General features: G+C 35.2%; 1 protein-coding gene and 1 long non-coding RNA gene across 2 annotated transcripts; one reads left to right on the forward strand and one right to left on the reverse strand.

The window, feature by feature from the left end:
• Positions 1-2,500: 2,500 nt before the first annotated feature.
• On the forward strand, positions 2,501-4,845 carry LOC113041504 (L-rhamnose-binding lectin CSL3-like). The gene is made up of 8 exons (XM_026200095.1): positions 2,501-2,877; positions 2,987-3,010; positions 3,148-3,204; positions 3,277-3,412; positions 3,503-3,612; positions 3,962-4,006; positions 4,251-4,371; positions 4,668-4,845. The coding sequence occupies exons 1-8, from the start codon at positions 2,802-2,804 to the stop codon at positions 4,774-4,776; spliced, it is 678 nt and encodes a 225-aa protein (XP_026055880.1). The 5' UTR covers positions 2,501-2,801; the 3' UTR covers positions 4,777-4,845.
• Positions 4,846-9,587: 4,742 nt separating this feature from the next.
• On the reverse strand, positions 9,588-17,576 carry LOC113041505 (uncharacterized). The gene is made up of 4 exons (XR_003275406.1): positions 16,896-17,576; positions 15,396-15,432; positions 13,214-13,381; positions 9,588-12,843 (listed from the first exon to the last, which is right to left on the reverse strand). It is a non-coding gene; the product is annotated as an uncharacterized LOC113041505 (long non-coding RNA).
• Between the last annotated feature and the right edge of the window lie 5,075 nt (positions 17,577-22,651).

Genomic DNA, 22,651 nt, shown 5'->3' on the forward strand with positions numbered 1-22,651 from the left:
CTCAGCATCAACAAACCTCATTATTTGAGAACAATTAAGAGATCTGGTGAAAGAACAACTCAAATTCTCTAGCCAATGTTTCAAACGCAAATTCTGACATTCTTTAAAAACAAGACCACATAATAAGGTATGGCTTTTTATTGATTAGAATTTAAAGACATTCTCCTGATATAAAGATATAACTTAAGCCTACACCAGCAGACTGTTGGTATAATATTTTTTATGCTAGTTGCAATAACCTGAGTATTTCCATTTTGATGTGTTTGAAATATGTTTTAAAAGGGAAAGTGAAACAGTACATTATTGGCTTAGGCCTGTAATTGACTGATTATTGTGTTTATATAGGAGTAATAAGCCTGTGTGAAATACTTAATGTTATATGACTGTTTAAAATGTTGAATTAGAGTTGATAGTTTGTATAGTTATGTACTATTTGTATAGTTAAATAATTTGCTAGTGACTAACAGGCAACAAAAATGTCAGAGTAGAACTTACATTGTGGCTTTTTAAATAATTCTTTGCAAGTGGTAGATCTTGGTTTACATTTGGACTTTGGATGTGATCTTAGGCTCGAAAAGGTTGGTGACCACTGCTCTATATCCTCGAGCCCCAGGCAACCAAACAAACATTACTTGAGAGTTCAGCACGCTACTGTTGCCACACCCACCCCTCAGTTGAACTGCTGATAAGTTGTTGTCAACTTTTTCGTTGTTGTCGTGACAGCGCACGCACGTGCATACCAGACACACTGGGAAGGAACTTTTAGATGCACGCTTTCCAATTCGAAAAATGACTCTGAGGCACCGCCATCATCAATTAAAAAAGAGAAGGTGTGTCCGGTTTCAAACGGTTTTTTTTTTCATGCGCCTGCCTTTACTAACATGCAAGTTCACCATCCTTTCTCCCCCTTCTCATTCCGTGAACCTCTGGAGTTGTGAGTTTAGACTGTTCCTGTGGTATTGAGCAGCTACAATTCATTTTAATCCTATAATTTTATATTATAATTTATTTAAAGTGAATCAATTGTAATGAAAAATAAATAAAAATAAATAGCTAAAGTAAATCGTAAATGGAAGTGCATTTGTCGATTCTGTCATGAGCATACATCAGCAATTACACATGTTTAGGGGAATAGGGCATTATTAATATACCATGTAAGGTGGTATGTGCTAGAAATGGGTAAACCACTATCAGTGAGTCTGCCCGCGCAAGGCAGTGTCCCACATTGTCCCTCAGAAACATACCCCTTGTCCCCCCTTGGGCTTATTAGCAGGTGGTCACCCTAACTGAAACATTTTCCAGAGATTGCATTCTAGGGTCAGCTATTGAATGAAATCAAAGGTGTCCTTCAATACTGGAGGATACTATAATTTTATAGCATAAATGATTCCAAATAGCAAGCATGTCTTGGGGAGGATTTTCCAGATAATCCAATACAACTGTACCTTCCAAAATTATAGCAGTAGATGTGGCATCAAATGCAGTGTGTTAGGTATGGCTCTAGAGTCCTCAGCTCAGGAATCACATCTCTTCTTCATCATAGTCCTAGAAACAGGAGAACAATATGACTAAAATAAGTGCATTTTAAGAGTACATATCCAGGTAAAAAAAAAATGCTAACAAATGAATATCCGTGTATTATATTAAGATACAAGAGAGATGAAAAAAAAAGGAAAAAGAAAATACATTCAATCTGGTGTGCAAATAGACAAAACAACTGAAAGGTATGACAGCTATATTATTATCTATTACGAAATTGCTGCATTGACACTAGAAAAGTTTTTTTTTTTTTTTTTTTTTTATCAGCATTTTGGTTAAACGCTGAAATATATATTCTCTTTTGTGTGATTTCTTAAGACTGACCAAAAAACCATGATCAAGAGAGTCCCCTCATAGCACATATCTTAAAGGGAAACTCCACCCCGAAATGAAAATGTTGTCATTAATCACTTACCACCATGTTGTTCCAAACCTGTTCCAAACCTGTCTTCGGAACATAATTAATTATATTTTGGATGAAAACCAGAAGGCTTGTGACTGTCCCATAGACTGCCAAGTAAAATACACTATCAAGGTCCAGGAAAGTATGAAAATGGATCTGGTGTCTTCTGTTTTTATATATATATTTTTTATTATTATTTTGAAAAGGGGTCTTTAGTTTTTTTTTTTTATGTTCTTCACACACACACACACACACACACACACACACACACACACACACACACACACACACACACACAGAAACTTTGGTCTGAGAATATTCACTTCCCTGTGATTTGCTGGTAAACCATGCTGCAAGAAGCCTTTTTGTCTTTGTTCAAACATAATTCACACAAAATAATTACTATATTTGCACAAATTAATGTTTGAAAATCTAAAAATGTTTACTTATGCTCAGTATCACAGTACTTACAAGGTATAATAATACAGCAGAAGCATACTAATAAAAAGTGTGCGTCTGTTTTTTTTGATTAGGGTGTTTTTATCATCAAACCCAAACAGTAAGTGTTTAAAATAAATGATCAAAATATATGCAGATAAATAATCAAGATTGCTCAATACTCATCACAAGGACATCAAATCTGAGGTCACTGGGTCATACAACATTTCAAATGTATGGCCAAACAAATATCTACAGTAAATTAGCATGAGGTAATAGCACACTTCCTAGGTCAACTTAATAACACCAGACTTTTTTTTCAGAAATACAAAATAACACGTTTTGATTTGGACTTTGACAGTGAGCTTGACACACATAAGTGGAATGTTGTTAATTTTTATACTCCTAATCTCTATAAATAATGAGGTTACTTCCTTGTGTCCAAGCTTGGTTCAAACGTATCAACATGCTGCCACAAAACCTAAACTCGATCTCCTGTAAGTCGGTTTATTTCATTTATATATATAATTGACTTGCAATGAGAATTTGAAATATTTGAAAATGTTATGTACAAATGTTTAAAATGTTTCCTCTTTGATTTTGCAGTGATAATTCTACTGTGTCGACAAGGTAAGGCCTTATGTAGTTGTTTTGCTAAACAATTTTAGCATATATGAAACACATTTAAATCCAAAACAATCCCTAAAACATTGCTTTTTAATAAGTAGCTGTACTTTATGTCATCCTAAACAGTTTTCTTTCTCCAGGTGTTGACACAAAAAGATATTTCTCGTGTGAAGGTGGCTCTGTTCCACTCAGCTGTGGTGAGTAACCAACATTCACACAGACTGTCAAAATTCACAGCGATTTTTATGATAAGTTGTTTCATGTGTCAGATTGGGGATACATAAAGGTGATTACAGCCAACTATGGGCGAACCGATCACACAACATGCTCCACTGGAAGATCACTTCATCAGCTCTCAAACGTCGACTGCTTCCAAGAGACATCCGTCCATGTGATGTCCAAACGGTAATCACTTCTTTAAGAGCAACTGAAACAACAGGACATGTATTAAACAGCAGTTCTTCTCAAAACCGTATTGTGTGTGTTCATACACAGATGCGATGGAAGAAAGAGTTGTTCTGTTCCTGCAGTGAACTCTGTTTTCTCTGACCCTTGTGTTGGGACTTATAAATACCTGGATGTCTCCTATTTGTGTCTCCCATTTAGTAAGTCAATAATTGATACACACTATCGTTTAAATATTGGGGTGGGATTAATATTTTTGATGGGTAAGATGTTTTTGATAGAAGTCTCTTTTGCTCTCCAAGGCTTTTGTTACAGAAAAATGGTGATATTGTGAAAATCCACAATTTAGTCCTGTGATGGCTTTCCTTCAGAAATCATTGTAATATGCTTATTCGCTGCTCACAAAACATTTATTATAACTATTAATGTAAAAACGTTGTTCTGCTTAATATTTTTGTGGAAATTATTTTGGAATGAATGTGTACTGGCTAAATAAAGTACTAAACTATACATTATTAAATTTCTTTTGTTTCTCCAACATAATTCTAGGAAAAAGTGTCACATGTGAAGGCAAGCGAACTCTCATTGACTGTGGTAAGATACATGTGTTCATTTCTGTTATCAATCCAGACAAATTTGGGCATAGCAATCATGTTTTCTTTGGGCCTGCTTTCCTTCCACAAGTGCTTTATGAAGCTTTAGTGCATTGTCGGCACACAATTCACTTAAAAAAAAATTTTTCTTCCTGTGTTTACCTATCTCTGCCAAAACAGGACATGACCTAAATGTCTGCTAATAAACCTTAATGTCACACACCCATTTTTTTATGTGTCTAAAGGTAATGGTGTGATTTGGATACATCATGCGAATTACGGACGACGGGATCTTGTAACCTGTCCTCATAAATTAGCAACAACACCAGACTGTTACTCTCCTCAGACCCGCAGCCTGCGTTCCAGGTACTACAGATACACAAATATTAAACTTCAAACTTATCCATTTTTGAACCAGTACACCAAATAATAAGGGATAATGTACATTAAGCTCATCATTATACCACTAATTAAAACAGCTACTTAAATATACATAATAAAATGATTGATTTGTGATTAGACATTTAATTATGAGAAAAAAAAATTACTGTAGAGTGATAAAAGATAAACAATCGGTACAATTGAGCAATATCAGCACAATAAATAATAAAACATCAGCATAAAGTAAACACGTAATTAAAATCTGTCTTTTACCTTTTCAGCTGCAATGGGAAGAATTATTGTCAATTAAATGCCTCAAAGACTTCATTCCTCTCTGATCCATGTCCGGATGTCCATAAATACTTAGAAGTGATGTACAGCTGTATATAATATTGTGAGTATCCTGCTAAATAAATCTTTTATATATGCTTAAATGTATTTTCTAAATGAAAACATGTCAAATCGTCCCCTTGGAATTATAAGGTTCTATCCGACATTTTTGTCAAAATTGAGTTATTCACATATTCTTATTCTGTGACAATTTATTTACATTATGTGATGATTTATTTTAAGTTGTGTACATTTTGGGATTTTTTTATTGAAAAAACAAAAAGGTTCTATCTACAGAAGTCTATGGAACACAAAAACTTTGAAGCTCAATATCTCAAAACTACTCAGAACGCAGATAGAACCTTATAATTCCAAGGGGACGAAATGCTGCAAGAGAGTTGACTTTCTTGATAGAGCTGTTTAGGTTTTTGTAAAGATGTGATGCATGAAAAAAAAAAAACAGATCAGTGCAAACAAGATTGAAATGATATCACCTACTGTATTCAGATGCTATAGTTTCAGCTAATTCTCCAATATAAGAGTTTGACCACAACATATAAACAAGCATGCCATCTAGTGGTACTTTATGGTACTGTAACAAGTTATCACCTGTCCAACTTCACTCAAAGATGCTATGTGTAATATTTACAACGATCTATTTACATAAATGCAATATAATATACATAACTTTGTTTTCAGATGTGTATGAAGACAGTTCTTAATGAACCGTTATGTTTATATTACCTTAGCTTAGATTGAGCAATTTCTATATACATAAACCGTGGGTCCCTCACATGGAAGTCGCCATCATGTTTGTACAGTAGCCCTAACCGGACAAACTGCTCTACAGAGCGCGTTTCGTCGCTTTGTTGTTCTTGCGAATAAAACACTGACACAATGATGAACAAGTACATTAACATGTGTTATAACATCAATTTATTGAATAATTAGGCAAATATAATTCCTTGATTTACTTTTGTAAAGAAATCTCATTGCTGTCTGCTGTATTTAGCTACGACATCTTTACCTGTGTCGGCCACCGTAGCTCCAGTAAAGGGAGGTGTGAGCGGAGGACTGAGCCGGTGGTTGCAATTCGCAACCTCACCGCTAGATGCCGCTAAACTTTACACACTGCACCTTAAAGGACTTGTCACTTTTAGTTTTTACCTGTAAAGTTTGTTGCTTAACTTTATCACGTGTTGTAAATAATTGTAGAAGGATGGTAATTTTTTACATTGTACATTTTTAATAAAATGTTTTGAAATTGTTATCTTGCTGTCTCAATATTTGCACACGATGAAATGACTTCTGTGTTCCAGCGTCGTCATCTGTCCTTCATTGTAACCGATTTCAAATGGTGCTAGAAACCCCAAAAGACTCTGAACACCAAAAGAAATCGGTCAACCTTGGTTACAGGACATGTCTTGAAGTCGATCATAAGCTGTGTTTAGTATGAATGTTGTCAGTTTGTCCAGTTATAAAGTGCTGCATTTCCCACCCCAAGAACACTGATTTCAAATGGTGCTAGATTCATTTCATCAGCACTCTAAGACACCACTTGAAACCAGCTTCCAGGAGGAGACACGGGCAACCTTTGACGTCAGAAACACAACTCAGCGTCACTCCTCGGATGGCAGGGCTTTAGACAAAAGGATAGAAAACACAATATTAGGTCACATATTGTTTTCATTTTGACCTCAGGCAGTACACAGTGCAGAAATCAATGTTGAATGAAACGTCTTCCACTTCTGCATTAATATACCACAATGCTGGGAAATACAGCTTTGGGATTTAGCAGAGCTGTCACTGGATCATGAGGCTGGAAACCAAAACAACAAAATGCTAAGGTTTTCTGAGCGCTAAATGCTATGTTTTAATCCTCTGAAGCTGGAGGAAAATAATATCCTGACAATGCTGACTGGCCGAAGACGCCACAAGAACAAGCTCTTCACTAGCGACTATCCTGCTAAGGAGCATTAAAAAAGGCAAAGGTTTTAAGAACCTTAAATTTAAATGAAATGCAACTTCAACTGCTTGTAAATCATACAAGCTTGCAAATCATATTTTGATACAACAGTTAGATCATGCAACCTTCATCAGGCATTATTTTGGGGATGTTTAAGAACCTCAAAAACATGAATATTCACTAATAATATTCATATAAAATGAACACTATTTAATAAAATATAAAAATTTAATGATAATGTTTATAATAAGTGTAATAATATTTAATACAATCAAATAATATTATTGGTAATAAATGTTTATAATAAATGTAATAATGTGTAATAAAATAAAATACTGATTGTAATAAAAAAAATACTTACAGTATATTTAATAATAGTTAGATGCCAAGTCATAAACAAAACCACAGGATCGCTTGCATACAAGAATTTATAAAACAATATCTTAATATTGAATCATAAATTTAATTCTATTCATAATTATTTATGGTAACACTTTATTTTAAGGAGTCTTTGTTATACATTTACGTACTGAGTGACATAATTAATTACCTACAAGTACTTAATGTATGGTTAAGTTTAGGATGAGGGTTTGGTTTAGGGTTAGTTGCATGTCATTTTGCATAATGTGTTGTTATTATAATAGTAAGTACATGTTACATAACAAGAACACCCAAAAAAGTGTTACTTTACACATTTATTAAAGATATGATACTTAACAAAACAATATATTAATATTTAATAATATTTTTAAGCTATATGTAATAAATGTAACTACAGTAGATTTAATCAAATAAAAGTGCTATAATTAAATAACTATAATATATAGTAAAGCTATAACTATAAAAAGTTATACAATAAATAAATATTTCCAATTTGCCGAAGAATTTCCTTCTGAATGGCTGTCAACGTTAACCAGCTAATCTCTATTAACTCTGTACTCTGAGCTTTTATTACAGAGCAGCAAATCAAAACTCAATCCTCGTGACAGATTCACACCTCAAACCTCAAAGAAAACAAAACAAGACGAGAAAGCCCACACCTCCAATTCTGGCAGGAAACCCAACGCGGCTAGACTTCTTTCTCAGAGGATAATAAAGATTATTAGTCTACTCTGCAAACCTACAAAACACAATCAGGAAGAGCACACACAGACTGCTTCCATCTTATACACCTTCTTCCACTTGGTTGCTCGCTTTAAACATTAAACGTGCAGAAGGAAACGTTAAGTGTAACGTTAAACAATATAATTTGAAGGAATATCGATCGGAGGATAAAAGATCGTGTGGTTTCATAAGCCCTAGATACGCCACTCATAACAAGCAAATGCAGTGGCATAGTGCCAGTGAATAATTATACACCAGACAATGCTGATTTGCAATCTGACTAAGCAAATTTGGCATGGATGAAAAACTGTGAACAGCCTGTGTTTGTGGGCTCTAAGTGGAAAATTGCGAGCATACAGAAAGTATGTATAGTTTCAAACCCAAAGGAGACCAGTCCCTGCCTCCGTCTCCACAGCTACAGCCACTTTACAAACTCAAACATATTGTTATTTCTTGTGTTAATCTATAACTACACGAAGCAAATGAGAAATCTAACTTGAATATTGATATCTGACGTTTGCAAATAGCTCTCTTTCAGTGCTCTAGTATATATATATATATATATATAGAATCTATTTTTTTTTAGTTTACTTTCATATTAGCAGGTTGTAACTCTTATGTCCAGATGTGGAAGCAGTCGAGCTCCACGGCTCTAGAGAACGCCCTGCATGAGAGCAGTTCATCTGTCACTCAGCGGCAGGGAATGTGAAGCAGTACCTACGCAGGAAACCAGAAAGGATTCAAGAGCAAACGCAGGTCAGAGTATACGACCAAAGCTCACTCCATTCAACCTAGCACTGAATCAAATACATTTGAATCAAATAAAAATTTCGATGAGGAGTACTCACTAGACCTGTGGCATATAAAGTCGAGCGTGTGCGGAGAGGTTGATTTAGGCTTTTCTGACTCTGCTTTGCTGCCTCCTCCGTCGCGGTCTCTCAGTAATGGAGAAGTCTGGAAGGGAGATTCCTGATGCCAGCACTCGGTGAGGGTGTGGTGGCAGGTACGGCCCTGACGTCTTGCCAAGGTTTTTTGTTCTTTACATATCGGTGTTCTCAGAGCCAAAGTCTCAGAGCCGATAACCTGACATATAGGCCTATACTTAAATTTATTACACCTTCTTCCTAAATCTTTTTATTTTTCGTAAATCCTATATTTTTAAATGTCCATTCCTGCAGCAATTCATGCCTGTAAAATGATATTTTCTGCCTTCTTAAGTTTGCTCAAGGGCTGCGCTGCGTGTTTGTTTTAAACTGTACAGCAGAGCTGAAACATGCCCCAGGAGCTCGGTAACCCTTATCTGACTGATAGGACAGAACTCGTGGGAGTTTCCCGGTAGAGAGGAGAGAAGCATGGCGACAGTTGCTGTTTAGAGGTGTCTGGTTGCTCCTCTCACTTTCTTCTGGCTGTTTGTTCGCCACTGGCCTGTTGTGCAATATTTATAAAATACTTTAAGGGGGCAGCTTTGTTTTTCTGGTGACAAAAAAAAATGATAAATACAATGAAACAAGCAAATAAATAATTAATAAAATCTAATTAAAAGACAAATGAGTTTATCAAAATGAAGTGTTTATTTTTTAGTTAATAATTAAATTATTAAATAAATATATGTCCCCAAACTAATGTGGAAATAATTAAAAATGATTGATTAGATAAATAAATAAATGAATAAATCCCCCAAAATATTTGCACACTTTAATTACTTTTAAAAAATGATGAAATTTCAATGCATTAAACATAATTTTCCCTTTATTTGATATAAATGTGTACATTTATTAAATTCAATTAAAAGCTATTTATATATTTACATTTATTCTATTTTATTTGTACTTTGTACATTTGTAAGTGTCCAAATACTTTTTGGGCCCACTACCTAGACATTATGTTGTACAGTAATCAATCAATCAAACAAATGAATAATAATTCTATACATACATCCTATATATTGAACAGCTTTCAAAAAGAAAATGGCCTACACTGATATCAATATCACGGGGAGCTAAAAAACCATGCTGAATATCAGGGAAAAATAGCATGAGTTACAATCTGCGTCACAGCCCATTCCTCGGCCCAGACGCCGGTAGGTTAATTCCGCCATGTTGCGAGCTTCATCCACCAAAAAACGCCCCTCCCACGTGATAGGGATGATGAGGTAGACAGGGATGCAATCCCCTCTGGCCCTCTGGTGCTACCAACGTTTGCCAGAGCTCCGGTCTGTGGCGTCTAATGCAGCATTAACAGCTGCAGTGCAGGCCTCTGCCTCTCTCACACACACACACACACACACACCCTCGGACGTAACCTGGGGACAACACCGCTCAACACGCAACAGGTTTTAGGACAGGACCGTCTCCCTAATAGAACAAATCGCATGCACGTAACAAACTTACCATGGCACTGTTTGACACTGATTGTGATCAGAATTGTTAAGAAAAGACAAAATCAAACAAACAACAACAACAACAACAAAAGAAGACAATTCTAATCAAACAATCATTTGATGTAAAAAAACATCAAATGCCAATGAAAGTCAATGGGAACCGAAACTATTTGGAACGACAATATGGGGAATAAATAATGACATATCCTTTTAAACTGCATTAAAATAATTTTCCCATCCTCATGTTTTAAACAACAACAACTAAATTGGACCCCATTGACTTTCAGTGTATGGACAACACAGACATTCTACAAAATATCTCCTTTTGTGTTCCACAGAAGAAAAATGGCACAGAGGTGCGAGTGAATAAACGAGAACGGATTATTCATTTTTGGGTGGATTATCCCTTTGAATAACATTTTTCCATAGTGAGGTTCTACCAAGTAACAGCTCTCTTAAACAACAACACTCTACCATAACAAGAGTACTCACGAATGATTATATTACCTTGCAGCCAATCGGATTAATCCCTCCAGCTGCTTCCCAGGGCTAATCCAATGGGATTTGGAGCTGCGAAAAAGTCGGAAGCACCAGCCGGCGCCTGATAGGAGCAGAGCTCCATCACTCCTCTCTCTGATGCAGCTGCATTAGGAAGTCTAGCGCATTTGAACTGGACGCCTGCCAGTGCACAGTCACCAAGAGAGCAAGGTAAACAATTTTGCTCTCTCTCTCCCTCTCATTCTAGTACTTTCCCCGGTTCCCTCCCATGACATTTATACCCTTTTCATCAACATAACCCTCCTCAGGACACAATTTAACCCCTGTATTGAAAGTAAGACACAGGGAGAGAAGTTCAAATAATGTGTCACGCACTGAAAAGTAAGTGCTCCAAATATTTGCAAGTATTTCTAGTAAACTACAGAAACAAATGTTGTTGAGGGAAATGCGACATCTGCCCCCGTCTCTGCCAAAAGATCACAAATTTAGCCGAGGCACCTGCTCTTCTACTCATCCATCCTTATATAAGGGACATAAAATGCCATAAAGTAACATCTAAGTAGCCTCTCCTGATGTCTTAATAATCCAGAGATTGATCTCAGGTCAGACTTACAGTGACTAGCCTGCTGTATTTGACTTACCTGTTAAGAGAAGCCAGAAAAGATGTAACGTATATATATATATCGGTATCAGTATCAACCGTAAGTATGCGTGTTGCGATTACGGTACGAACCCTTGCGGTATCCGATGTGGTTCGAATAACAGGCTAAAACTGTTATTTACATGAACTATTTCTCACAAGAACCTTCGAAAGCAGCATTTGTTTTGTTATCGTTTTTTGATAACTGTTTTTTTTTGCGGACCTCGTGATACCGTCACACGCCCAGCAAACGTCGACAAACACCGAACCTCTGCGCACACAATCCGAGGAAACTCTATCACGTTCTCAGCATCCATGTTGGAGCTGCGACTGTGGAGAAATGGACTAAAACGTGAAATCAGAGAGAGCATAAGTGGGAGAGAAAAAGAGGAGGATGAAAGGCGGACGAGCAGACGAAAGGACTGGGATACACTCACAGGTAGGAGAAAAGCACACATGTCCGAATCCTCTCCTCATAGCTGCTGTTTTCCTCTCGACGTGAACAAGTGACGTAGCAACTAATCCAAAATCTCTCTCTCTCTCTCTCTCTCTCTCACTTCCTCCCTCTCTCCACCAGACCTCCACCCTCTCCTGCTCGCTCTATTTTCATCTTGTTGCAACAGCAGAATCGCTGCTGTTTTTTTCAGACAGACACATGTCTACATAAATAGATCACTAATAGACGCATACAAACACGCTCATTGCGATCACCCAGACAGATAGTTGCCGCAAACGCTCCAACAGTCCCTCAATGTCTCCTTCTCTCTCAGTTTGCCTCTCTCGCTCATTGTGACGCAGCACTTAATTCTTGGGTCTTTTTCACTCTGTGTTATGAGCACACAAACACAGCATCTCGAAACCAACATAACGAGTGGAGAAGTGAGAGACGGAGAGCTAGAGACACTTTGATAATAGTTGGCTTCTTTCTTTTCCTGTCTATCTGGTGACCTCCTCTCCCCTCTGTCCTCCTATAACTGTTTCTCTAGCCGTCAGCTACCCTCTTTTATATCTTCGGCGTCTCATCTGCGTCTCTGAGAGACGCGCTGGTGTCTCGGTGAACTGAGATGACGGTGCCCCTGTGATCACCTGACAGCCTGCAGCTTTTAAAGGCACATCGCAGAGCTCGGCTTCAGTTATGTAACAACTGGGCTGTTTTGTTTCTCGTGTTTTTAATCTCGGCCTGTTTAAAATATCCAGGCTGTCGGGGGACAGCTAAGTCAGATAATATGGGCAGGGACGGAAAGAATCTTGAATCTGTGGACATCACAAATGACGTGACTAATAGGGTAACATCATACCAGTGTTCAGACAGATTAGAGAATGGACGCGCAGGGTAAGATATGATAAAGGACTTTTATGATTAAAAGAAAACAAGAGGGACTGTAGAATCATGGGAAGGCGCATCAGTGGCCCATAGACTTCCTCTTCCTGTTTTGTGACTACAGATCTGTAACCATGGAGACAGACGGCAGAACAACATGGATTATGTCACCATATTCAAAACTGAAGTGATGCATGAGGAAAAAGGGAGGGTAAACCCTGAAAATCACATTAGGAAAAAAAATAATGAAATTTATAACAAAATTATAAAAATAATAATATATAAATACATTATTAAAATGTAAAATTTATTATAAAATTATAAAATTTTATAAAATGCTAAATAAAATAAAAATATTATAATACACAAAATGTATTAACTTATTAATTAACGAATAAATAGCTAAATAAAATAAAAAGAATTAAACAAAATGCAGACAGGAGGTCAAACTGATTTATAAATTTATAAATTCTAATAAAAATATAAAATTAATCTCTTTCAGAAAACTGGACACAGAAGAACTGCTTCTCTTAATATCTTCATACATATACATAACGATAACATATAACAAGACATGGCTAAAATTACCGTATCCTCAGAGTAGCCTGACACACTTTAACACGGACCACAATTCCCAGCATGTTCCTCTGTATGACATCTCAATCGAAGCGGGGAAGTGAGGTAGGTCAGCTGGCAGGGTGCAGTCTAATGATACACCACCAGCCAATGATAATCCTCCTCTCTGCTCCAGTTTATCTTAGATTGGGAGATGAACGCAGTATGAAAAGCTACACTATGAATCATGATGTTACTTTGATTTATCTTTAATAACATCAGGCTTTAAGTAAACAAATATCTGCTTCACGCCTTGAAGGCAGTGCTTCTATGTCTCTAAAGGCTTTCTGAACCACCTCTCATCGCATTACAACTTGGCATCGGAACATTGTCAACTGTGTATTGATTAAGGAATAATAAGTATGCAAGAAGATACAGACCTATGCAAAATAGATTCTACAATATACAAGAACCAACTGTTTTTTTGATCCATCCGTTTGCTGGATTGCTTTTCTAAACACAAATTAAACCAAGCCACAATTCACAGTGCATTTTACCCAAGCTGTGCTTCAATCTATTTGTGTCTGGGTATATCAGGACAGCTATTATGCAACATTTACAGTTTTGAGGGCATCTGTTGAGCTGATGGCTGGGACGACTTCCTCAGTATTTATCAATTCGATGTGAACCATTATAAATATCATGAAGCAGTAAATGCAGAGATGCATTGCATTAATTCAGGCAGTAAATAATCCCAGAAATGGGGTATATTTTATTTCTGTCAGAATCAATAAAAGGAACTATATTTTCCTAATCTGTTCCTACATTGCACATTATGCCAGCTAAATGTAATTGAAAAAAAGGAGTAAAAGGAAGTAACTGAAGGTCAAACTGTTTAATAAATTACTAAATCCTAATAAAAATATTATATTAACCTGTTAATATTTTGTTAGAAGAACAACTTCTCTGCTGACTAGATTTGTAGGTCTACACATCAAATTATCAGCTAAATGTGTCATTGAAGAAAATAGAAATTTGTGGTATTAATAAAATGACCTCTTACACCAACGATGGGTCATGACAAAGAAGACATGACAAAAAAAAAGTTATAAAGAATCTTAGGTAACACTTTATTTGAAGCTTTATGTAGAATGCATTATAAAGGTTTATTAGAGGGTATAATGCATTAGAATTATTCATAATGTGCATTTTAATACATTATAACTTATCATAAATTATAACAATTAATAATGCATAGTGTAACAATAGACTGAAAAGTGTTATAATTTATTAGCATAGTTACACAACTATTCATGAAATTGTAAAATGCATTATAAAGTGCATTACAAGGCATAATTAAAGCATTCAAACTACTTTTATAATGCATTATACATAAAGGCTTTAAGGAAAGTGTTACAGAATCTTATAACTTGTCGGTGCTAACAGCCTCATGGGAAGTGCGCTGACAGTATTAAATACTGTCCTGTCACAATAAAGGCAAAATTGCTAAAAAAAAAGAAAAAAAAAAAAGAGAGAAAAAGTTATAACTGGCCGTGACTACAACAAACATTTGACATTAGACTGTGGACCTTTTTCCTGCGAAACTCTCACTGAATCTATTTATCAATTCAACATTACGTCTTTCTGACCTTTAATGCCTGATATAGCACCATGTTTGCCTCTTTACCATGTCAAACAGGTTATTCAGCAACAGTGCATGCTAACTAGCATCCTTCCTGTCTGACTATTAATGCAGTCGTCACTAGCAGCAAGCGGGTTAATTTTAGCAGTGTCATCTCAACATAGTAGTCTGGTTCCTGTAGGCTTAATCTATAACAGGAGAGGAGCCTGGCCGACTGACTACACGTTGACCCTGAATGACGCACTTTCAATAGCTGCCAAAGTGTTCACTCAGATAAAACCTTGGCGAATCAGAGAAATGAGATGAAGAGCTTGGCATATGTGCCAGTAAAGGGAGCTGATGCTAATGCCATCAAGGAGTGTATGGGGTTTTAATACATTATGAAAGTGAATACCCATTAGAAAAATGGCAATATGGCTAGTGTTGTTCTGCTTATTTAGATTGGATGGATGAAACTGCAGATTCCAACTGTGAACGCCACAATGGTACCACACCCAAGAAGTTAATGCACATTCATTGTCATTTAACTTATATATAAATTATCTCAATATGCATGCCAATGTGTACACATACCTTTGCAGTGTTGTAGTTCCTCGTCATCCCAGATTCCCTAAAAAACAAAAATAAACATAAAAGACATTGGTAAAAATGGCATTATAGAGATTTCATCACTATTCACAGGGAATGTACATTACAACATATTTTAAACAATGGTGAATACAAGCATTCCTTAGACATGTTTGAGTTTGTCTGATGAATAAATACAATTCATCATCCAATCTCGAATCATTCTGGCATCGGATCATTCCTGGGACCACTTAGAGCCAGATGTATTCTTAACAATGATTCTACAATAATGTTACATTACTCTAAAACATGACTTCCCGTTGGTGTGCTTTAACACTCAATTGTCCTACTCTATAGCATAGTATCTGTAATTATTGTACTGATTTGTCATATATGCCACATTTGTGACCCTTGAGCACAAAACCAGTCATAAGTAGCATGGGTATATTTGTAGCAATAGCCAACAATACATTGCATTGATCAAAATGATAAATTTTTATTTTATGCCAAAAATCATTAAGACATTACGGTAAGTAAGATCATGTTTCATGAAGATATTTTGTAAATTTCCTACCATAAATATATCAAAGCTTTATTTTTAATTGGTTATATGCAATGCTAACGACTATTAATCATTATGTGGATTTGGATTAATTTGGATTTTTTCAATATTTATATATATATTTTTTGCAGCTTCAGATTCCAGATTTTAAATAGTTGTATCTTGGCCAAATAATGCTCTATCCTACCAAATCATATATATCAATGGAAAGCTTATTTATTTATACATTTTCCCTTATGACTGGTTTTGTGGTCCAGAGTCACATATATGTGTTCCCTATAAAGTAATCTGAGATTAGGTGCCTTTAATCAGTGGCAGAACCTACAGCCATTCAGTCGTCAGTCTGGTTTTAAAGTCAATGCTTTCTAGTAGTAAATGATTTTCTGTGAACTGTAAATAAATATCTAAAATAAAATTATTTAATGATTTAAACATAATAAATATGAAAAGTTTTGATTTATTAAAAAAATGCATTTAATTGAGGGAAGTTACGTGTTAACTTCCTTTTTATTTTCTTGGTTTTATGTTAAATAAATAAAACTATTATTTTATATATATAAAAACAGGGTAATAAACACAAATAGCGCCGCCTACTGGCAGAGGAAAATAAATGCCAGCTTTGTTTACATCAGAAATAAAAGGTGCGCACTTGACTAAAAACATCATTAGCTAATAAAGAAATGGCCGATAGTGGGTGTAAACCTCATGTGTTTACCAAACGAAACATCTAGAAATGCAAATAAGGTCCGCGGAATCAATAGGTTACATAAACCCAGTCATATAATATCATGCATAGACATTATCAGCTAAGACTGAACGTGCCTTACATGCAAATCTGAGTTTATTTGTATGCTCAGGACAGCAGCTATTTTGGTTAATCGACTGATGTCTGTGCGGAAACTTTATATGCTTTAATCAGTGGGGAAAAAAACAACCGAGCTCACCTGTTAGACGCCATTCTGACTGATCGAGATGAAAACATTCCATGGGTCAGGGCAAAGCACACTGGGTTGTAAATAAGAACTGCGTAACATCCTTTCTTTGCCACGCCAAGCAGTCTAGGCCAACCACACACGCACGCACACCTTTGTCGCAGCAGAAAACCCTCCTCCTTCCCTGCAATCCCCACCTTGATTTTTCTTCTTTCTGAGAATCAGCTGTACGTTATATTTAACTAAGGACAATATTATGAGACGATAACTAGTCTAGGTATTTCTAGAGCATCTCAATAAGAATGACTGACAGCATCCTTATAAAGAATCAAATGGACATGACGAGAGACTGGCTAAATGGGTTCGATACCAACATATATGGCATATTTCAAGTATTAAATACATCAATCTCGTTCATGTCAAAGTTCATAAAAGTTAATCGATCTGTCACACATCAGAAAACAGCATTTTTTTTTCTTGGCGATGGATTATTTAGAATAACGCAACGCCCAATGTGAAGGACCTAACAACTGTACTAAATAGAAAACACTCCTACTAACCTGAACAAACCTGTCTCAGTTCTCTCTGTTGGCGATGTCAAACGCTGGATGCTATCGGCTTGAACTTCATTTTTCTATTCTAAAACGTCTTGATGCCGCGCACATCGAATTTTCCACAGCGCAACAGCTAGGCCCCGCCCAGGGCACACACCCCCGTGTCCTGATTGGCTGTCCTTCTTGAGCGCAGTATGTCGTCAGCAGAATCACATGCTTTTGACGCATGTTTACAAACACTCGAGCGAATCACATGTCGCAGAGCTCTATTGACATGTTTCGCGACTGCTTGATAATAAGGCATTTCCCTTTGCGCTACATTTTATCTGACACGTACAGTTAAGAAATGTTCGACAAATTTGAGTGTTCTTTCACCGAATGTAACCACACTATGCTCCCTGCTGGGAAAAGGCATTTCCACTTTGTTGGTGAAAGTCTGCGGAGCGGAAACGTGACGAACGTGTTTTTAATTTAATTTTTAAAGGCCATTTTGATATATTTTTTCTCATTTGAGAGACATAATATGAAACAGAAAGTGTTTTCTTTATAATTGTATTATACGAATAATTTTATTATATCTTTGTATTTAATATTTATATGTGAATATTAATATAAAATTAATAATATTAATGTTATTAGATATTTTTAACCTTTTTCATTTAAAGGGCATGTGCCAATCATGTTAACATTAACATTTATAATTTATCTTTGATAACTTGAGAGAAAGAGGCATGTCCATATATGTGGGGGTATGTATGTCTACAATGTAATTATGTATATATATGTTTCATTTATTTTATTAAAATGTGCTGATCATGTTTTCATTGACATTCCTTAATTTTATATTAATATTTAGATAGAAAGAGATGTAGGGTTGTAGTATTTGGGTCAATGTATGACTGGGACTATGAAAATATATTTTATCATAAAAATGCACAATTTGTGTACTTTTAATGTAAAATCCAATCAAATGAATCGAGAAGAGCAAAGAAAAGAAAAGAAAGATTCACTGTCTTTCTAGCTGCATTTGCTCTCAAATGTAGTAAAGAACCTGTCAAAGATATAGGTACAGCGTACAGTCATTATTATTACAGCAGAGGGCGACATTTCTCCAAGAAAAACAACCTAGACGATCACATGGATCAGTTAACATTCTTAATCCATGATGCAAGTGTTAAGATAGTTTACACCATGTTGGCTTGCACTTCATTCTGGGCCCAGTACACAACATGAGAAGGACTATACACATTTTGCATAAGTTGCTTTTATTGTATTTAGTTTTTAATAAATTTTTAAGCCTTTATGGCTAAAGTCTTAGCTAGTTTATAAAAAAATCCATAGGTAAACTGTGCTTACAACACACACACACACACACACACACACACACACACACACACACACACACACACACACACACACACACACACATATTTAATAATAAATATAGTGTCAATATATAGAGAAACAAACAGTTGTAGTATGATTACAATAGACTGGAATGTTCAGTGTTGAGCTGAGATGACGCTTGACTTGGGAGCATTGAGGAGAACAGGAAATGAAATCACTTAAGTCTGCATTGCATCATTGTGGAAAGAAAGAGACATGTTTTCCTGATTTTGCATGGTCTTCATCAGAGACTATGGCCTTGAAAAGACAATGACGATTCCCTTGTGAAGAAAGTTAACACATCCCACAGAGAACAATGGCTGTATTCATTGTATTTACATCTGCTGTCCTGATCCTTCTTATGAAACCAGTGTTTTTTTTTTTTTTTTAATGTAATGATGGCCATTTTTAAATGTTTTTAGTGCTCTTTGTATTCCATACAATAGCATCTTGGGCACATATGAATTTAACCAGCAACATAATTAATTTGATGTTAATAAGATAAAGTATGTTAACTTGTATAAAAAAAGTGATGTTTAAAGTAAAAATGCAGGCGATGTATCTGCAATTGAATTTTTTTAAAAGTAAAAATAAGTTAAAAAAAAAGAAAGAAAAAAAAACAACAAAAAAGAAAAACAAATTATATATATATATATATATATATATATATATATATATATATATATATATATATAATTAGATTTTTTATTAAATAGATTTTATCGACTTTTTATTAAATCACAGACATTAACTTTAGAAAATCCACTGTTCTATAAATACAGAAGCATTCTCATTTACTTCTTCTGATTATGGTCATGTAATTATGCTGTGTTGATCTGTCATGCATGTTCCAAACAACAGGTGCAGACTTTGCACATGTAGGAAAATGTGATAGCATGCTTGACCCTCAGAGCTGCAGTAAAATGTTATGATCCAGTAATATTCTTAAACCAGAGGACTGTCACACTGTCATATGGCTGGGCTATACAGGTCTGTTCACACCCAGGCTCCCCAAACCCCTCGTCACAGGCTCCTTGAAATGACCTCCATCAGGCTGGGTTGGGAAGAACTTCACCAGGCACTTAAAGCTGCTGATTGTATACTTAGGAATAAAGGACTGCTTGTGAAAGTGTGGCTTCCAGAGTTGGCAACTTGACACAGCGACCGTCCACAGCGTATATCTGTTGTTTTTGTATATGTGTCCTTGCATCGATAATAAAACTTAGAAGGATCATATTTTACACATGATGAAATTAAATCCCCCAGGCGCGGCCACCAGGTGTCAGGGTGTGTGTGTGTGTGTGTGTGTGTGTGTGTGGACAGATCACTGGCTTGGACGGCTTGGTATGTGCTTATGTGTGTGTAGTTTAAAATTTGTTATGTGGACACTCCCTTTAGGTCAGACTTAGAAGCAGCACATGGCTGTGTCAAACTCTCACGCAAAGATGGATGGAAATGTACACACGCCTTACATGCGTAAGCAGTGTTATCCTGTGCTGTGTGTTTATATCATGTATGTTCTCACATAAAGGAACATTTTACTGCACAGAGGTTGCTCTTTCATTGTTTAAAGGAATATTCTGTGTTCGGTACAAACTGAGCTTAACTGACAGCATTTGCGATGTTGATTAATTACTGCAAAAATGAATTTCCACTTGTTTTCTCTTTTTAAAAAGCAAAAATCTGGTTTACAGCTTCCATATTTTCAAATATGAATGTCCAAAAGTATATTTGCTAAAATATATTTGCTGCAGCCAAACACATAAACATATTTTTGGCCATTTTTGTTTATTTTTCAAAATATATTATGTAAGATGTAAATGTGTTTATTGAAAAGTCCTTGAAAAAAATATAGTACAGTTTGAAATATATTTTGTTATATGAAGGTTTAAACTAAATATATGAAGAGTTCAGATGCAAAAGCCTCTAAATGCCATCTGATATTTTTATCTAATTTTATCAATTAAAGTAAAATAACTCAACCTAAGCATAGGTGCTTGATAAAAATCCTAAATTTAGATGAAAATTTCAGATGGCATTTAGAGGCTTTTGCATCTGAACTCTTCATATATTAAATTTTAAAAATGTAGTTCACTGAGCTTTACAGTTCACAACATTTATTATCATATATTTAGCATATATTTAGTAATACTCTATAAAAAAATGTTAAAATACTGTTTTAATATTTTGCCACATTGTAAATAGTATGCATGTTAAAATGATTTTAGTTTTAAAAAGGTTACTGACTTTACTGTCAACACAGCATAACCACTTAAAACATTGACTAAAACTCAAATAATGCACACATTTTAGTCACACATTTAAGAACTAATGTGAGTGCTTTTATAAAATTGTAATCTTCACATTTCAGCTTTTAAATCCTCCAAAAATTGGCCCCATTTTTCATAATGAAGTAATATTCTAAATGTACATATAAATTTATAAATATATGTGAATTTTTTGATGAATATATAAAATATATTAATCTCAATTCATGGGAACCAAAATAAAAGTTTTTGTTTACATAATATATGTGATGTGTGTATATTTATTATGTATATATACAGTACACACACACACACACACACACACACACACACATGCATGTATATACATAATAAAAATCTATGTTTATATATTTATATATTTATATATGGTATAATGTGTATGAATATTAATATATAATTAAATATTTTCAAAATATATGCTGTATGTGAGTGTCTTAATACATACAGAATAAATATACATGCTACAAACACATATACTATGTAAACAAAAACTGTAATTTTGGATGCAATTAATCATTTGACAGCACTATATATATTTTACTATATTTCACTATCTGTTGCATAGAAGTAAGGTTAAACTTTATTTGAGATGTTTCTCCTTGAGTTCTTATAGTAGACAGTAGACTTATCTTTCCCAGAAACAGTTAATACTGAATAGTTATTACTTTTTGTACTTTAAAAAAAAAAAATATTTATGCAAATCTTTTCCTTGGATTTCCTGCTGTGATGTTTTGTATTTTTCTTCTCCTTCCAAGTTTTTTTTTGTTTGTTTTTTACAGTGAAATCTGGAGCCCGTCCAGCAGCCATCTGTGACCCCTCCCTGTAAGGACACTCTCTGACTGCCGTCAGTCACATATAGCAGTGGATTATGTGTCCTCTATATTATCTGTGCACACTCTCTCACTGCCATAAGACATAGATGACAGTCTATGTGTATTAATAACTGTCTAGTTTGTGACTGGAGGTGTGGGGACAAGGGAATGAGGCGAGGACTTTGAGATGGAGAGATGGATTACTCTGAAAGGCTAAACAGTCATGGAGTTCCAGGCAAAATGAAGCCCTCTAGAGGACCCTGCAGTAATAAAAGACTCAACATTCTATTCTGTTGCTTAACTGGCCTTGAATGACATGATGCTGATGTTCATTCCTTTTCCAGTCAGTGATGAAAATGCAGTTGCTCTTCTTGTAACAGACATCTTTCCATCGTTTAGGAGTGGATTTTGTGGTTAAACAGTTTATATGAATATGTTTTGAAAGCTAATAACTCATTGTGATGTTTCAGAGTTAGATACATGTGCATTTGTCCAGCATATATAGCTAATTCTTAAATGGACACATCTATGTCTCATTGAATTTTATATATAATCAACTTTTTTTTTCATTATATCTTTAAGTCTCATGAAAAGAGCATTGGAAATGTTTTATCATGCCTTCATCATTTACTTTTCCTGCTTTTCAAATTAATTTAATTGTTTCACCCTGTGAACCCAGACTTACAACCTTATTAAAAGTCCATTATAAAACATAATATTATTAATAT

This window comes from Carassius auratus, chromosome 23 (assembly GCF_003368295.1).
Source record: "Carassius auratus strain Wakin chromosome 23, ASM336829v1, whole genome shotgun sequence".
NCBI lineage: Eukaryota > Metazoa > Chordata > Actinopteri > Cypriniformes > Cyprinidae > Carassius > Carassius auratus.

Coding starts and splice junctions, on each gene's coding strand:
- LOC113041504 (XM_026200095.1), top strand. CDS start 2,802: ATGAGGTTACTTCCTTGTGTCCAAGCTTGGTTCAAACGTATCAACATG. Junction 3,011..3,147: donor AATTCTACTGTGTCGACAAG/GTAAGGCCTTAT, acceptor TTCTTTCTCCAG/GTGTTGACACAAAAAGATAT. Junction 4,007..4,250: donor GCGAACTCTCATTGACTGTG/GTAAGATACATG, acceptor ATGTGTCTAAAG/GTAATGGTGTGATTTGGATA.